The 14,129-nt window shown below is 51.5% G+C and overlaps 1 protein-coding gene across 1 annotated transcript; it reads left to right on the top strand.

Annotated features, from left to right (window-relative positions):
• The first annotated feature begins 1,187 nt into the window (after positions 1-1,187).
• On the top strand, positions 1,188-2,309 carry LOC137620875 (uncharacterized protein DKFZp434B061-like). The gene is made up of 2 exons (XM_068351320.1): positions 1,188-1,251; positions 1,780-2,309. Exons 1-2 carry the CDS (start codon positions 1,188-1,190, stop codon positions 2,307-2,309), a joined length of 594 nt encoding a protein of 197 aa, XP_068207421.1.
• The last annotated feature ends 11,820 nt before the right edge of the window (positions 2,310-14,129 follow it).

Below are 14,129 nucleotides of genomic sequence, written 5' to 3'. Positions count from 1 at the left end.
GGGTTTACTACCCCGCCGCTAGTTAGCGGGGGTTAGGGAGGGGTAGCTAGCTACCCCTCCCCCCTCACACACACCGGTGAATACTGTACTTCACTTTACTTTTGGCTCGGAGAGTCGTCAGACGTGTCTGCGCTCTCCTTGTCTTTGACTGCCATAATTTTGTTTGCTTTCTCTTCAGTGTGTGTGTGAAGTTGGCCTCTATTTCTCATCATGCGTACGTGCCCTGGACTTCCTGGCCGCCCTTGTGGTACCTTTATGTCGGCCTTGGAAACGGATCCTCACTCCTTATGCCCTCAGTGTAGGGGCCAACGGTGTGATAGGTCTAACGTATGTATTGAGTGTAGGGAGTGGTCTACCTCCCAGTGGGAGAGGTTTGCCCGGCGACGTAAGAAGAAGGCTAAAAGGGATCTTTCTCCTTCGGAGGTTTCTCGGAAGAGAGAAAATCCCAAGACTTCTTCTTCCGCCGCCCTTTCCTCCCCCAAAGCTCCCACTTGAGCGGCCTCTTCCGAGAGGCCGGCGAGTGGTAGCGTAGAACGCAGTGCTGTTAACCGATCCATGGGTGAGGGAGAGGTAGTTGCCTCCCATAGCGTGGCGGCTGCCCCCCCCTTCCCCCCCGAGGAGTAATTTGTATCTAATAATGATCTTTTTCAGCTTTGGGCTTCCTTGGGGCTGCAGGGTTTGCCCTCCAAGGAAGCTCTGTTTGACATGATCAAACGGGGTGCGGCTGTCGAACAATCGCCAACTTCAGCGGAGATAGATCCTCTCTGTGGTTGACGTTGTTGTGACGGAAACTTCCTGTGGGTCTAGCTAAACGCCCGTTCCTGTGGCTGAGGTAGCTGAAGGCTTAGACTCCCCCTCCGAACATCCTTCGAGGGAGGAGATTAGTCCCACGGTCTCTCCTGCCGGTGATTCTCCCTCTCGGGGGAGCTCACTAACAGAGACTCCTCTTCGGAGGCCCATCGATGGTCAGCTTGCTGATCCCACGGCCCCTCGTGGGCGTATAAGGCGGAAGGCTCGTCCTCCCCTTCGCCGTAGAGGCCTTCCTTCCCCCTTCAAAGGGGTTAAGAGGTGCCTCTTCGGCTCGTCGTCACCACATTCCTCTGCGGAGGAGACGACTCGCCGTTCTCCTGTCCTGTCAGCTACCAACCTAGACCTCTCCAGGGATCGTTCGCGATCCCCTTCGGAAGATGGTCGTCCTTCGGGACATTGTGACCTGTCGCCCAGACTATCTACCTCTAAAGCTCCTGATGCGTGTGACGCGCCACCTGATACTGCCACTGCGCCACCTGATACTGCCACTGCGCCACCTGATACTGCCACTGCGCAGTCTCCGGGCTCTTCGGGGCTGAAGGGGCTTGAGCGCTAAACTGCGCCTCTTGCCCCCAAGCGCCAGGCACCGCCTGAGCGCCCGCCTGCCGATGTTGCTGCAGTTCCTGACTTAGCACCTCGGCGCTCACCCTCAGGCGTTCACGCCTCTGTTCCTGTTACGCGCCAGGGGCCCCCTGCGCGCCCACGCCCTTTGGCGCCCTCCAGCAGTTCCTGAGGTAGCGCGCAAGCGCCCACCTGCGCAAACGCACCCAGTTCCTGATACAGCGCTCACCTGCGCATACGCGCCCCGTTCCTGACACGGCGCTCCTGCGCTCACCTGCGCATACGCGTCCACCTGTGCCCCAGCGGCCACCTGCGCTCACGCGCCCACCAGCGCCTCGGCTCCCCCCAGTTCCTGCTTCATCGCGTGTGGTCCAGGAGGCACCTGAGTTGGCGCACAGGCGTCCACAGGTTCCTGCGGACTCGTCGCGCCCATCGAGGGAAACGCGCCCACGCGTCCACAGGTTCCTGCGGACTCGTCGCGCCCATCGGGGGAAACGCGCCCACGCGTGGTTCCAGCTCTAGCGCCTACGCGCCCGCGCATTGCTTCGGACTCGTCGCACCCATCTAGGGAGACGCGCGACACGCGCCCACGCGCAGTTCCAGTACCAGCGCCCACGCGCTCACCAACGTGCCCACGCGCAGTTCCAGTACCAGCGCCCACGCGCTCACCAACGCGCCCACGCGTTGTTACGACTCAGCGCGTCGCCCAAGAGGCTCCCAAGTTAGCGCACGTGCGCTCACGGCCGCCTCTGGGCTCTCCCTCTAGACCGCACGAGCTTGCATCTGATGCAATCGCGCACGACGCTCCAGTATCGATCCCTGTTCCTGCTACGCGCCCCGTCCCTGTATTCAGGACAACTAAGGTTGCCCTTCAACGGACACCAGAGCCCCCTCATCCAACGGCGCGCCCCGTGTGGCCGCCGCAGCAACGCACTTAAGTGCGACTGCATCCTGATGCGCGCCCACGATCGCCGGCGCGCTGGTGGGTATGTCAGTCTTATCCAACCATCTCACCCCCAGGTCGCTCGCGACCCTGCTCCAGCGCTAACGCGCCCTTAGCCAGTTCTTTCGGACACGCGCTCAGGCGCCCCCGTTATCACGCGGCTTTCGGGGCCGCACCAGGTCGCTGCGCGCCCGCCTGTTAAGCCTCCTCCTTTTTTAACTCCTGCTCGCCATACGCCTACGCGCTCTCGCGACTATGTTCCCGCTCCAGCTGCTGCGCGCCCTCGCGCCATCACTTCTGAATACCCGCCTGCGTGCCCTCGCGCCATCACTTCTGAATACTCGCCCTCGCGCCCGCTACCGTCCACGCGGGTGTGCCCGCGAGTTTCCAGTATCGCGCCATCCATCCACGCGCAACCCTGACCAGGGCCCGGTTTACGAGCCCCAGCGCGAACGCCGCCAGGCGGACTCTACTTCGTCACGTTCCCCTCCCCGCAAGCGCAGACCAGCGCGCTCGCCAGTGGAGGGCTGCTCCCCAGAGAGGTCTAGCGGGTCTTCTTTTTCATCCCTGCAGGCGAATCCTCGTTTGTCGACTCCTCTTAGGGATCCCTCGATCCCCTTCCCTCCAGAGGGGGTGTCCGACAGCGCGACTGTCAGACAGCAGCCCTTGTTCGGCACCCTAGTCAGACCCCTTGGGCAGGCTATTAAGCCCGGCCTCTCTGATTCAGGTCACGAGCCAGCGGCAGCTTCCTCCCCCCTGAAGAACCTCCGAGGCCTATTCTGTCTCCGCGCAGATCCTTGCGCAAGGCTCCTTCTCCCCCTCAGACCTTCTCGCCCTCCCCTGCGGAGGAGGATTACCCCTCCTCACGAGAGTCGGATGAGCCGGTACACTCCCCCATCGCACCAATGGGGGAGGCTCCTCCTCTTCCCGAGAGGTCTTCTCGTGCAGAGGTGGAGAAGGACCTGGCCCCTTCGCTACTAGAGTCATGTATCCCGCCCATGAGGGAGCCTAAGGACTCTAAGACGATCCCCAAATCGTCATCGAGGATCAGGCAGGAACCGTCTAGAGCCATCGAGGATGTTCACGTATCCCCCCAGGAAGAGCCACTGGGGATGGGAGACTTCGCTGCAAGTCCTTCGGGAGGAGAGCACCATGAGTCAGAACACGCGTTCTGGCAAGTCCTGACCCTCATGAGGAACCTTAATGGGATCCCAGACCCTGAGGTCCCTCCTCGTGAAGGGAAGGATACGGTCCTGGGCCGCTTCTATGGTACTAAGAAACTCTCTAGAGCCAGTGTGGCTTTGCCCTGGTCTCAAGGGATGAAGAGTGCCAGAGACAAGGTCGAGGGCCAGCTCTCTGAGCTTGCCTCCTCCAGCAGATCAAGTGCCGGTAATAAGCTCCTCCCTCCTCCTCGAGTCCATCAGAGGAGGTACTTCGAGGTCCTCGAGGAGTCTTCTCTGAGCCTTCCCTTACACCACTCCGTGGAAAAACTCACAGGGGGAGTCCCTCTTGAGAGAGACTCCAACCGGCACGTGTCCTTCTCAGCCACTGAGATCCTGAGCCAGGAGAAGGTCACCAAGTGCGCCATGCAGGCGACTTCGTGGCTCGACATCTGGCTGGGGTCTCTGGGCATCCTGGTGCAGTCCGAGGACCTCTCCAAAGAAAGCACCAGGAAGGCGCTGGAAACCTTTCTTCTCTCGGGCACACGGACCATTGAGTTTCTGGCCCACCAAGTCTCGAGCTTGGGGGCCAACACGATCCTCAAGCGTTGGGACGCTGTGGCCGAGAGGTTCCATCATAAGGTACCCAGTGCGGAGGCTATCAGGCTCAGACACTCTTCCGTTCTCGGTAAGAGCCTGTTTGAGCCTAAGGACGTGGAGCTCACTGCCGAGAGGTGGAGGAAATCCAACCAGGATTCCCTCATCCACAGGGCCCTGACATCGAGGCCCTACAAGCCTCCAGCAGTTCAGCAGCCCCGTCCGGCTAAGGACACAAAGAAGACGACCACCGCAGCGAAGCCCAAGGTGTCTAAGCCCTTTCCTGCCAAGAGCAGAAGGGGCAAGAAGTCTTCCAGGGCAGGCAAAAACCCTAGAGGTACCAGCCGAGGCCGGAAGCGCTAGGGTTGGCAATCCCCCTGCATGTCCACCAGTGGGGGGATGCCTACAGAGTTGCGCGACAAGGTGGCAGCAACTCGGGACGGATGCCTGGACGATCTCCGTGATCTCTCTAGGTTATCACATCCTGTTCACAGCCTCTCTACCTCCCCTGACAGCGAACCCAGTGTCGTTGAGCTCTTTTGCCATGGGATCGGCAAAAGGGCAGGCCCTCCGGGCCGAAGTCCAGACCATGTTGGCGAAGGACGCTCTCCAGGAGGTTGTTGACGGGTCCCCAGGCTTCTACAGTCGACTCTTTCTTGTGAGAAAGGCGTCTGGAGGCTGGAGACCAGTCATCGACCTCTCAACCCTGAACGGGTTTGTCAAAACAAACTCCGTTCAGCATGGAGACGGCAGACACGGTCAGGCTTGCAGTGAGACCACGAGACTTCATGTGCACACTGGACCTGAAGGACGCGTACTTCCAGATCCCAATCCATCCGTCTTCAAGGAAGCACCTGAGATTCAGCCTAGACAACAAGATCTACCAGTTCAAGGTGCTGTGATTCAGTCTCTCCACAGCTCCTCAGGTGTTCACCAGGGTTTTCACCATCATCTCTTCGTGGGCCCACAGGATTGGCATCCATCTCCTTCGTTATCTGGACGACTGGCTGATCCTAGCGGACTCAGAGGCAACCCTTCTTCGCCACCGAGACAGACTCCTCGAAGTTTGCCAGGATCTAGGGATCGTGGTAAATCTCGAGAAGTCCTCCCTGCAGCCCTCTCAGAAACTGGTATATCTAGGCATGGTCATAGACACCAATCTCCACAAAGCCTTCCCATCAGACGAAAGGATAGCAAGGCTGAGGAAGGTTACGAAACCTTTCCTCAATCGAGAAGAACTCCCAGCTCAATTGTGGCTTCGTCTCCTCGGCCACCTCTCCTCCCTGACCCGTCTCGTTCCCAACAGTCGCCTCAGAATGAGATCCCTCCAGTGGCGACTCAAGTCTCGGTGGAGTCAAGGACTCGACTCCCCGGACGTCCTGATCCCCATGGGATCTGCTGAACGAGCGGACCTCAGTTGGTGGGTGGCAGACGAGAACCTGCGAAAGGGAGTGGATCTTCTCGTCCCTTCCCTAGATTTGATGCTGTTTTTGGACGCATCAAACAAAGGGTGGGGGGCCCACGTTCTGAACCACAGGACCTCAGGCCTGTGGTCAGAATCAGAAAAGTACCTTCACATAAAAGAAATGAAGGCCATATACCTGGCACTTAAGAAGTTCCACCAAGTCCTGGCGGGCCACTCTGTGGTGGTGATGAGCGACAACACCATGGTCGTGGCTTATATCAACAAGCAGGGAGGTACCTTTTCGGAACAGCTATCCCATCTTGCAGTAGAGATCCTGAGATGGTCCGAAGTCCACTCGATTTCATTAGCGGCTCGCTTCATTCCAGGCAAAAGGAATGTGCTCGCCGACAGTCTAAGCAGAGCGACGCAGATAGTGAGTACCGAGTGGTCTTTGGATCCTCAGATAGCCAACAAAGTCCTGACTTTGTGGGTTCCCCGACAGTGGATCTGTTCGCTACGGCGGTGAACACCAAGCTCCCGCTGTACTGCTCCCCAGTCCCGGACCCCAAGGCTCTCTGGCAAGATGCCCTCCAACAATGGTGGGACAACGTCGATGTGTAGTACGCCTTTCCCCCGTTCTGTCTGATGAGGAGGGTCCTCAACGAGACCAGAACATCAGTCAATCTCTCAATGACCTTGATAGCTCCGCTATGGCATCATGCAGAGTGGTGCCCGGACCTTCTGCAGCTCCTCGCGGAGATCCCGAGGGAGCTCCCTCCACGTCACGAGCTACTCAAACAACCACACTCCAACATCTACCACAGAGCCGTAGCTTCGCTTCGGCTTCACGCCTGGAGACTATCCAGCATCTCCTCACAGAGAGAGGTTTTTCGCAACAAGTTGCGAACAGGATGTCTGGCCACCTGCGCAAGTCATCCGCAGGAGTCTACCAGGCGAAGTGGCGAGTTTTCTGTGGTTGGTGCCGTGGAAGGGGTATGTCTCCCCTCGATGCCACTTTACCAGCAATAGCGGAGTTCCTCGTTTATCTACGGGAAGAAATGCGCCTTTCAGTATCGGCAGTGAAAGGCTATCGCTCAGCCTTAAGTCTTGCCTTCAGGCTCAAAGGAATGGACATTTCCTCCTCGCTGGAACTGTCTCTTCTCATACGGAGTTATGAGCTTACCTTCCCTCAGTCGGAAGTGAGACCACCTCCTTGGAACGTGGTTCGAGTTCTCAGGTCTCTTAAGAGACCTCCCTACGAACCATTACGCCAGGCTTCTGATCGCCACCTTACCTGGAAGACGGTGTTCCTGCTAGCTTTGGCCTCGGCCAAGCGAGTCAGCGAACTTCATGGTCTCTCCTACGACGTTGCCCATTCAAGGGGATGGGGGGAGGTAACGTTCAGCTTCGTCCCTGAGTTTGTTGCCAAGACTCAGAACCCGGGAGTGCTGGACCCAAGGTTCGACTCCTTCCAGGTTTCGAGTCTCCGTTCTGTAACAGATGACCCAGACCATCTCCTACTGTGCCCAGTCAGGAGTTTGAGGTTGTATCTTAAAAGAACAGCTGCAGTCCGATCCCAGTTAGGAAAAATACAAATTTATCTACGAATTTGTCATTTTTTCCTGTTACTGTACATTGCCCTGTAATACAGTAAAATAATACCCAGAACCTAACAAAGCCACCTAACCTAACCTAGAAGTTCATAACATTAGTAACAATATATATAATGGTTCTTGTTCCACCACTAGCTCGCTTACGCTCGCAGGAAAATAAAACACTAAGCTCATATGCACTGGCAAGCGGTAATGTTGAGCTGCGTATACTAACATTAGCAATGTTACTCTAACATGTGACGTTACGATAACATTAGCAACGTTAAATATAATGGTTCTTATTCTGCCACTGTCTGGCTTACGATCGTAGGAAAATAAAACATCAAGCTCATATGCACTGGCAAGCGGTAATGTTTAGCTGCGCACGCTAACAAGATAGTTAAACTAATACATTAAAATTAAAGCTAAAACTTCCATCGTAAAATACGCAAAAAGACGTCACTTGAACTAACAAAGACCTGACTTGGACAAAGGTTTCCACGGAAAAGGGTTTGTTGGAAGGTGGGGGTTGGGAAATATTACCCCTCCCCCAGTGCAAACTTTTCATACATATGTGTTCGTGATTGGTTAACGGAAAAGCAACGGAGTCTAGAGAGTAAATGTGAATGAACCAGAACGGGAAACTTGTCCATAGCATGTATTATGTGAAATCTGGGCGTTGACAAGGTAATAACAAAATGTATAAAAATAATATAGCAAGATAAAATGGAATGTATGGTAAATATTTAATGGGAATATAAAATGAGGTGATTTTATAAGATACAGTATTGGATAATAAAACGAGATTCTTGGGTCAAACGTAATATGTATACGAGGGTACTACATAAAAGGAATGGTATAGTTGTACTGGATCAAGTAATATTCTTGAATAAAACGGGTGAAGATGATTAGTTACATTTCCTGGCTAGAGAAGAATAAATCCTATGCGCAGGTTTTTGCGCAGAAGGTCGAAACCTGCAGTGTACAAACGAACGAACAAGAGTGGCTACAACCGACAAGTAGAATGACAAAAAATAAATTAAAAACACTGCTAATGTTAGCATGTTCGCTAACATTGCCGCAGCTCAATATTACCGTATTTTTTCATGAGACATAGCCTTTGCAATGGCGCCTCCAAAGTTTATCCAGTTATACTGTTTTGTCTTTTCCTCCGTTTATTATAAATCCAAGAAGGTAATGTATAGAGAAGAAAAGGCTTGTTTTACCATTATATACCATTTCCCCAGTATGTTTTCCCCACCCAAAACCCCGAGTTCCCACTGGGGGTTCCCCATTATCGTAGGATATAGATATACAGTATATATATATATATATATATATATATATATATATATATATATATATATATATATATATATATATATATATATATATATATATTATGTATTTCTGAAACTATTCATTTGCGACGGGAACAAGTGTCATTTTCGAAGAGAGCGGAATTTTTTCTATACTGTACAAAAAACGGATTTTGAGCGAAGCGAAAAATCTACTTTTGGGTGAGGTAGCCATGTCGTCCTGATGGAATTTCCTTCGAAGGCAGCTTCCTAGGTATATTTGACTACAGTGATATACCCCAGAGAATTTACCAAAGGTATCCAGAATTCTAACTCTGGAGCGAATATCCCTTAAAATTTTACGAAGGGATATCGCGTAATATCAGAGGACGTATTCTTGACACGTCTCATGGCTATCTACGCCCTTAATAGAGCTTTCACTTCGAGGGGAAAGAGAGGCAAGAATAAGGAGAGTCGTTACAGAGACATCGCTCTCGACGCTCCCTACTGCTCTGCAAATAGTGTGCCAATCCGCCACCGCAAGGCGCCACTGTCATTTTTTGTAGCTTTGTAGGTGTTGCAGATACAGTACCATAGGGAGGGATTCATTATCCTTTTGTCCCAAAAGAGGGTTAGTCCATCAGGACGACATGGCTACCTCACCCAAAAATAGATTTTTCGCTTCACTCAAAATCCGTTTTTTGGGCTCAGGCCATATCGTCGTGATGGAAGTGTACCAGAGCATTAATGTATCTGTGGATTTCCAATAGTGCCGTTCATCTCGAGCTAAATCTTTCCTCTTTGGTCTTTAGACCTTGAGACACTTGATGTTACCGTTATACAGTACATCAATCAGCTGATCATGAAATATGTCAGTGCTTCCTGCCCCCTACAGGGAAGAGTCTGGGTAGACTCGAGGAAAAAACCCGAGGATTGTGAGTTCGAGGAACAATTTAGCAAACAGTTTGTATATTAGTGTCAACATATACGTAAAGCATAGTCTGTACTAGGATGGTATTGGTTTGGTCAGGCTAGTGTACCTCCCGGGTCTGTCGATGAAGATGATAAACAGTAAAATGAACAGTCTAGTACAATAAGATTCTACCTGTTTGCCTGGAAAAATATGAATCTTAGTTCCGGTATTTACTTAAATATCAAAAAGAGTCAAGGATGCTCTTACTTATACATACACTGAAATATTTGGGGCGAAAGAGACGCAAATATTCGTTCTATTGTTTATTACAAAAATAGAAATCATGGTTGTAATCAATTACAATGTATGCTGAATAATTCTGCATAAAAGCATAAACAGTAATAACAGGAATAAATAGGGTTTACCTGAAAAGGAAAACGTTAGCCACTCTAAGGGAAATATAAAATTTCACTATACATTCTGTTGTTACTAGGAACACTGTGCATATAAGAATGCCTGGCACTTGTGTTAGCTTATTATGCTTAATGTCACCTGTGTAGGGAGAACAGTCTATAGTGTTATCACTTAAACACAAAACTCAACATGATATGCCTTACGAGTCTATCATATACACCCTTCACTATAAGTCCCGAATAGTGCACTGTTCTTCGCAGTAATCAAGCAGCGGGTTTTATTACACTGCCCGCCGCCACCACATGAAATTTAATTTCTTGTAATTGCTTCGCGTAGTGCTTGAAGAAGACCCTCGAGGACTTCCATCCAGTATAAGCACGAAGGTTTTCAAACGACATCGTTTGAAAGAAATTCAGAGACGAGGCAACTTTCCTCGGATCATGACCTGTGGGTGTACTGTCTGGATCCGCTCTGCGAATGAAGTAGGTGATTTTCGCCCTAATCTGTTTCAAGGATAACGTTGAACCGGAAGTCTCTCCCCTGAAAAGCTGACCTCCCTTAAAGTCTGAAGTTCTACGAAGATAGACCTTCGGGCATTCCACTGGGCAGAGGGATGCTTCTTCCTTCAGAGGGCAGATTCTCCAGGGACCCCATCTCTAAGTGGGCAGCTTGTTCTTGGCGAGAAACGTCGGGTACGGAAAGAGGTTCAGTTCTCCATTGTCTGTGAACTGAATGTGGCCATCATCCCTCGAGAGGGCCACTATTTCGCTAACTCTGGCTCCCGAGGCTAGTGCAAATAGGAATATCACCTTTTGAGTCAAGTCTTTCAGCGAGCAATCCTCATTGATCAGGGTTGATGCTAAATGAAGAACTTTGTCCAAAGACCATGAAATGGGCTTAAGAGGAGCTGCGGGCCGAAGTTTTGCGCAGGCTTTGGGGATCTTGTTGAAGATTTCGTTGGAAAAATCTACCTGGAAGGCGTAAAGTATTGGTCTGGCCAGGGCAGATTTACATGTAGTAATCATATTGGCTGCTAAACCTTGTTCATGAAGATGGATGAAGAAGGACAAACAGAAGTCCGTAGAAATCTTCTTAGGTTTCTTCGCCTTGACAAAGACCACCCATTTCTTCCAGGAAGACTCATATTGTCTTCTTGTTGACTTTGACTTGTATTCTTTTAGGAAGTTGATACTGTCCCTAGAAATCCCAAACCGTTTCTTGACCGCTAAGGCGAGAAAATCATGAGATGAAGGTTCTGGGTTTTCACTGATGAAGCTGAGACAGTCAATTTCTGCACTTGCCGAGTCAGAACTGGGTCCGGCAATGGGACCAGTTTCAGGCGCAGTTCCGTTACCAGGGGGAACCAAACACTGTTGGGCTACTTGTATGCCACTATTGCTGCCGTCCCCCGAAAGGATCTCAGTTTGTCGAGGACTTTCAGCAGAAGGTTGATTGGAGGGAATAGGTAGATCTTGGACCATCTGTTCCAATTTATGGACATTGCATCCATTGCTTCCGCTAGAGGATCCTCGTACGGGGCTACGTACCGGGGTAGCTTCTTCTTGTCGCTCGTTGCGAAGAGGTCTATCTGCAGTCCTGGGACTTTGCGTAAGATGAAGGAGAACGATCTTGCGTCTAGGGACCATTCTGACTCTATCGGTTTGGTCCTGGATAGAGCATCCGCTGTCACATTGCGGAACCCTTGAAAGTGGACTGCTGACAAGTGTCATCTCTTCTTCTCCGCTAGGCGGAGGATGGCTAGTATCACTTGATTTATGTGAGGCGATCTCGAGCCCTGTCGGTTTAGGCATCTCATTATGACTTCGCTGTCAAGAACCAGACGGATGTGGATTGAGCAGTGGAGTTTCAGTTTCTTTAGGGAAAGAAAAACTGCCATGGCTTCCGGAAAATTGATGTGGAAGGTTTTGAAGAGGGGAGACCAGGTTCCTTGGAGTTTCTGATGATGAGAGTGACCTCCCCACCCCTCTTTCGAGGCATCCGTGTGAACGGTGACTGACGGTGGAAGTGGTTGTAAGGGAACCTTGTTCTTTAGGTTTTTGGCCTCCGACCATGGCTTGAGTAGGGATCGCAGACGATTTGGTATTGGTCTTTGTAGATCTCTTCGAGCGTTTGGTGCGTATTTTCTCCAGACTACTGATGCATCTTTTAATTGTGCTCTCAATACTGGATCTGTCACTGAGGCGAACTGGAGAGACCCCAACACACTCTCCTGTTGCCTTCTTGATATCCTTGCGGACCGAAGAAGGCTTCTGACAGATCCTGCTATCTCTTACCTTTTCTTTGATGGAATGGAAAGGCAGTGCGACTGCAAGTTCCAGTGGACGCCCAGCCACTGAAACTTTTGAGCTGGAGACAGTCGGGATTTTTCCAAGTTGATCTTGAATCACAAGTGTTCCAGGAACTGTATCACTTCCTTGGAGGCTTGCCTGCACTCTTCTTCGGATGCTGCCCACACCAGCCAGTCGTCCAGGTAGGCTACCACCTGGATTCCCTTTAGGCGTAGTTGATGAATGACTGCATTCGCAAGCTTGGTGAATACCCTTGGAGCTATGTTCAGTCCAAAGGGCATGGCTCTGAAGACATACTGTCTTCTTTGTAGTTTGAATCCCAGGTAGGGGGAAACTTAACGGCTGATCGGAACGTGCCAGTACGCATCCGTCATGTCTATGGAGACTGTGTATGCCCGTTTGGGCAACAGGGTCCTGATGTGTTGAAGCGTCAGCATTTTGAACTTGTAGTTCACTATGAACTTGTTGAGTGGTGACAAGTCCAGAATTACTCTGAGCTTTTCCAAGTCCTTCGGAACACAAAATAGCCTTCCTTGGAATCTGACAGACTTCGCCTTCCTTATAACTCTTTTGCTCAAGAGTGCCTGAACATATTCTTCCAATATAGGGGTTGAGTGTTGGAAGAATTGAGGGAAGGTTGGTAGAGTTGAGCTCCAACTCCACCCTAGTCCGTTCTTGATTAGGCTGTGGGCCCAGGGATCGAAGGTCCAACGATCCTGGAAGAAGAAGAGTCTCCCTCCTACTGGTAGCATCTCACTTTGAGTGCTGGGTGGAGGATTTACCTCCTTGGCCACGTCCACCCTTGTTGCCCCTACCTCTGGAGGGGCGTCTGGAGGAACCTCGAGACTTCGGCTGAAAGGTCGTAGACTACCTTTCAAATACTGGGGTGAACACTGGTGACTGAGTCGCCAGTGTTTGGGGCACTAGTTGGAAAATGGTGGGTGATTGTGCCACCGTCTGGGACACTGTGGCCACGGGAAGCTGTTGCTGTTGCTTAGGCCGAGAGGGCACTTTAGGTCGCTTTGGTCTATTCTTCGGCTGGGAACCCTCGTCAGCTGAAGATTTCCTTTTAGAGGACAAGCCCCATTTAGAAAGAAGGTTTCTGTTTTCAGTGGTGGCTTTGTCCACAACCTCTTTGACCACTTCACTTGGGAAGAGGTCTTTTCCCCAGATGTTAGAAGCTATCAGCTTCCTTGTTCCTTGTCTCACCGCAGCCAAGGCGAACACGAACTCTCTGCATGCCCAATAAAGTTGTACAGGTCTTTTGTTACTGTTGCCAGATGGGCTTTGGCGAAGACCATGTACATGTCTGGGGTATCTGGGATGCTTGCCATTGTCTCCAGGCCAGTCTGCAGAGACAAGGAAGCAGCAAGACGTTCTTTCGTCTCCTGTTCCCTACGCAGGAGAAAGTCCGACAGCTTGGGGAGGTCTTCGCCGAACTGTCGTCCGGCAATATCTGCCTCCAGCTTCCCAACTGTGAAGGTGTTGTGTACATCCTTCCAGTCCGCATCGTCTGATGGGAAGGCGAGGGAGAAGGGTCTACACTCCTCCAGTGTAGGGCACGGTTTCCCTGCCTCAATTGCCTTTAAGGCTGCCTTGAGCCCTTTGTCCATAAAGGGAAAGGCACGTTTAGGATCAGCAATGAAGGACGGGTGCTTCTTGCTGAGAGCCGGCACCTTAAGCTAGTAAAGGCCCTCTCTTTTAAGGTGGTGGTATATAAGGCCTGAGCCTTAGAGAGTTCAAGGACAATAGTTTCCTTTGGCTCTGTTTCCTCTTTGGATGCAGGTTCCGTCCTGAGACGGACATAGCAATCCGGGTAGGCCCCTCTGCTGGGCCAGAACTCAATTTCCTCCACTGGGACAGTGCCCAGTTTTTCTGAGAGGAAGATCTCCCCCCCCCCCCCCCCCCCCGACGTAGGCATGTGCTCTGCGTACCTCCAGGGGTTAAAGTCAGAGAAGGCGGGGGGATCTTTAACATTTAGCTTCTTTGGGGCCAAACGTGTTGCAACTAGCTGATGCATCTCAGTCCGAAGAGAGGCCTCTTTCTCGGACAATTTCTTTTGGATGTCCTGCACCATGGACAGCAACGAGTGCAACGTACTCGTGATCGAATCTAGTTGGGGTGCAG

The sequence above is a fragment of the Palaemon carinicauda genome, chromosome 27 (genome assembly GCF_036898095.1).
Source record: "Palaemon carinicauda isolate YSFRI2023 chromosome 27, ASM3689809v2, whole genome shotgun sequence".
In the NCBI taxonomy this organism is placed as follows: domain Eukaryota; kingdom Metazoa; phylum Arthropoda; class Malacostraca; order Decapoda; family Palaemonidae; genus Palaemon; species Palaemon carinicauda.
The sequence above is the reverse complement of the archived record's forward strand: the minus strand, read 5'-3'. Positions and strand labels throughout refer to the sequence as shown.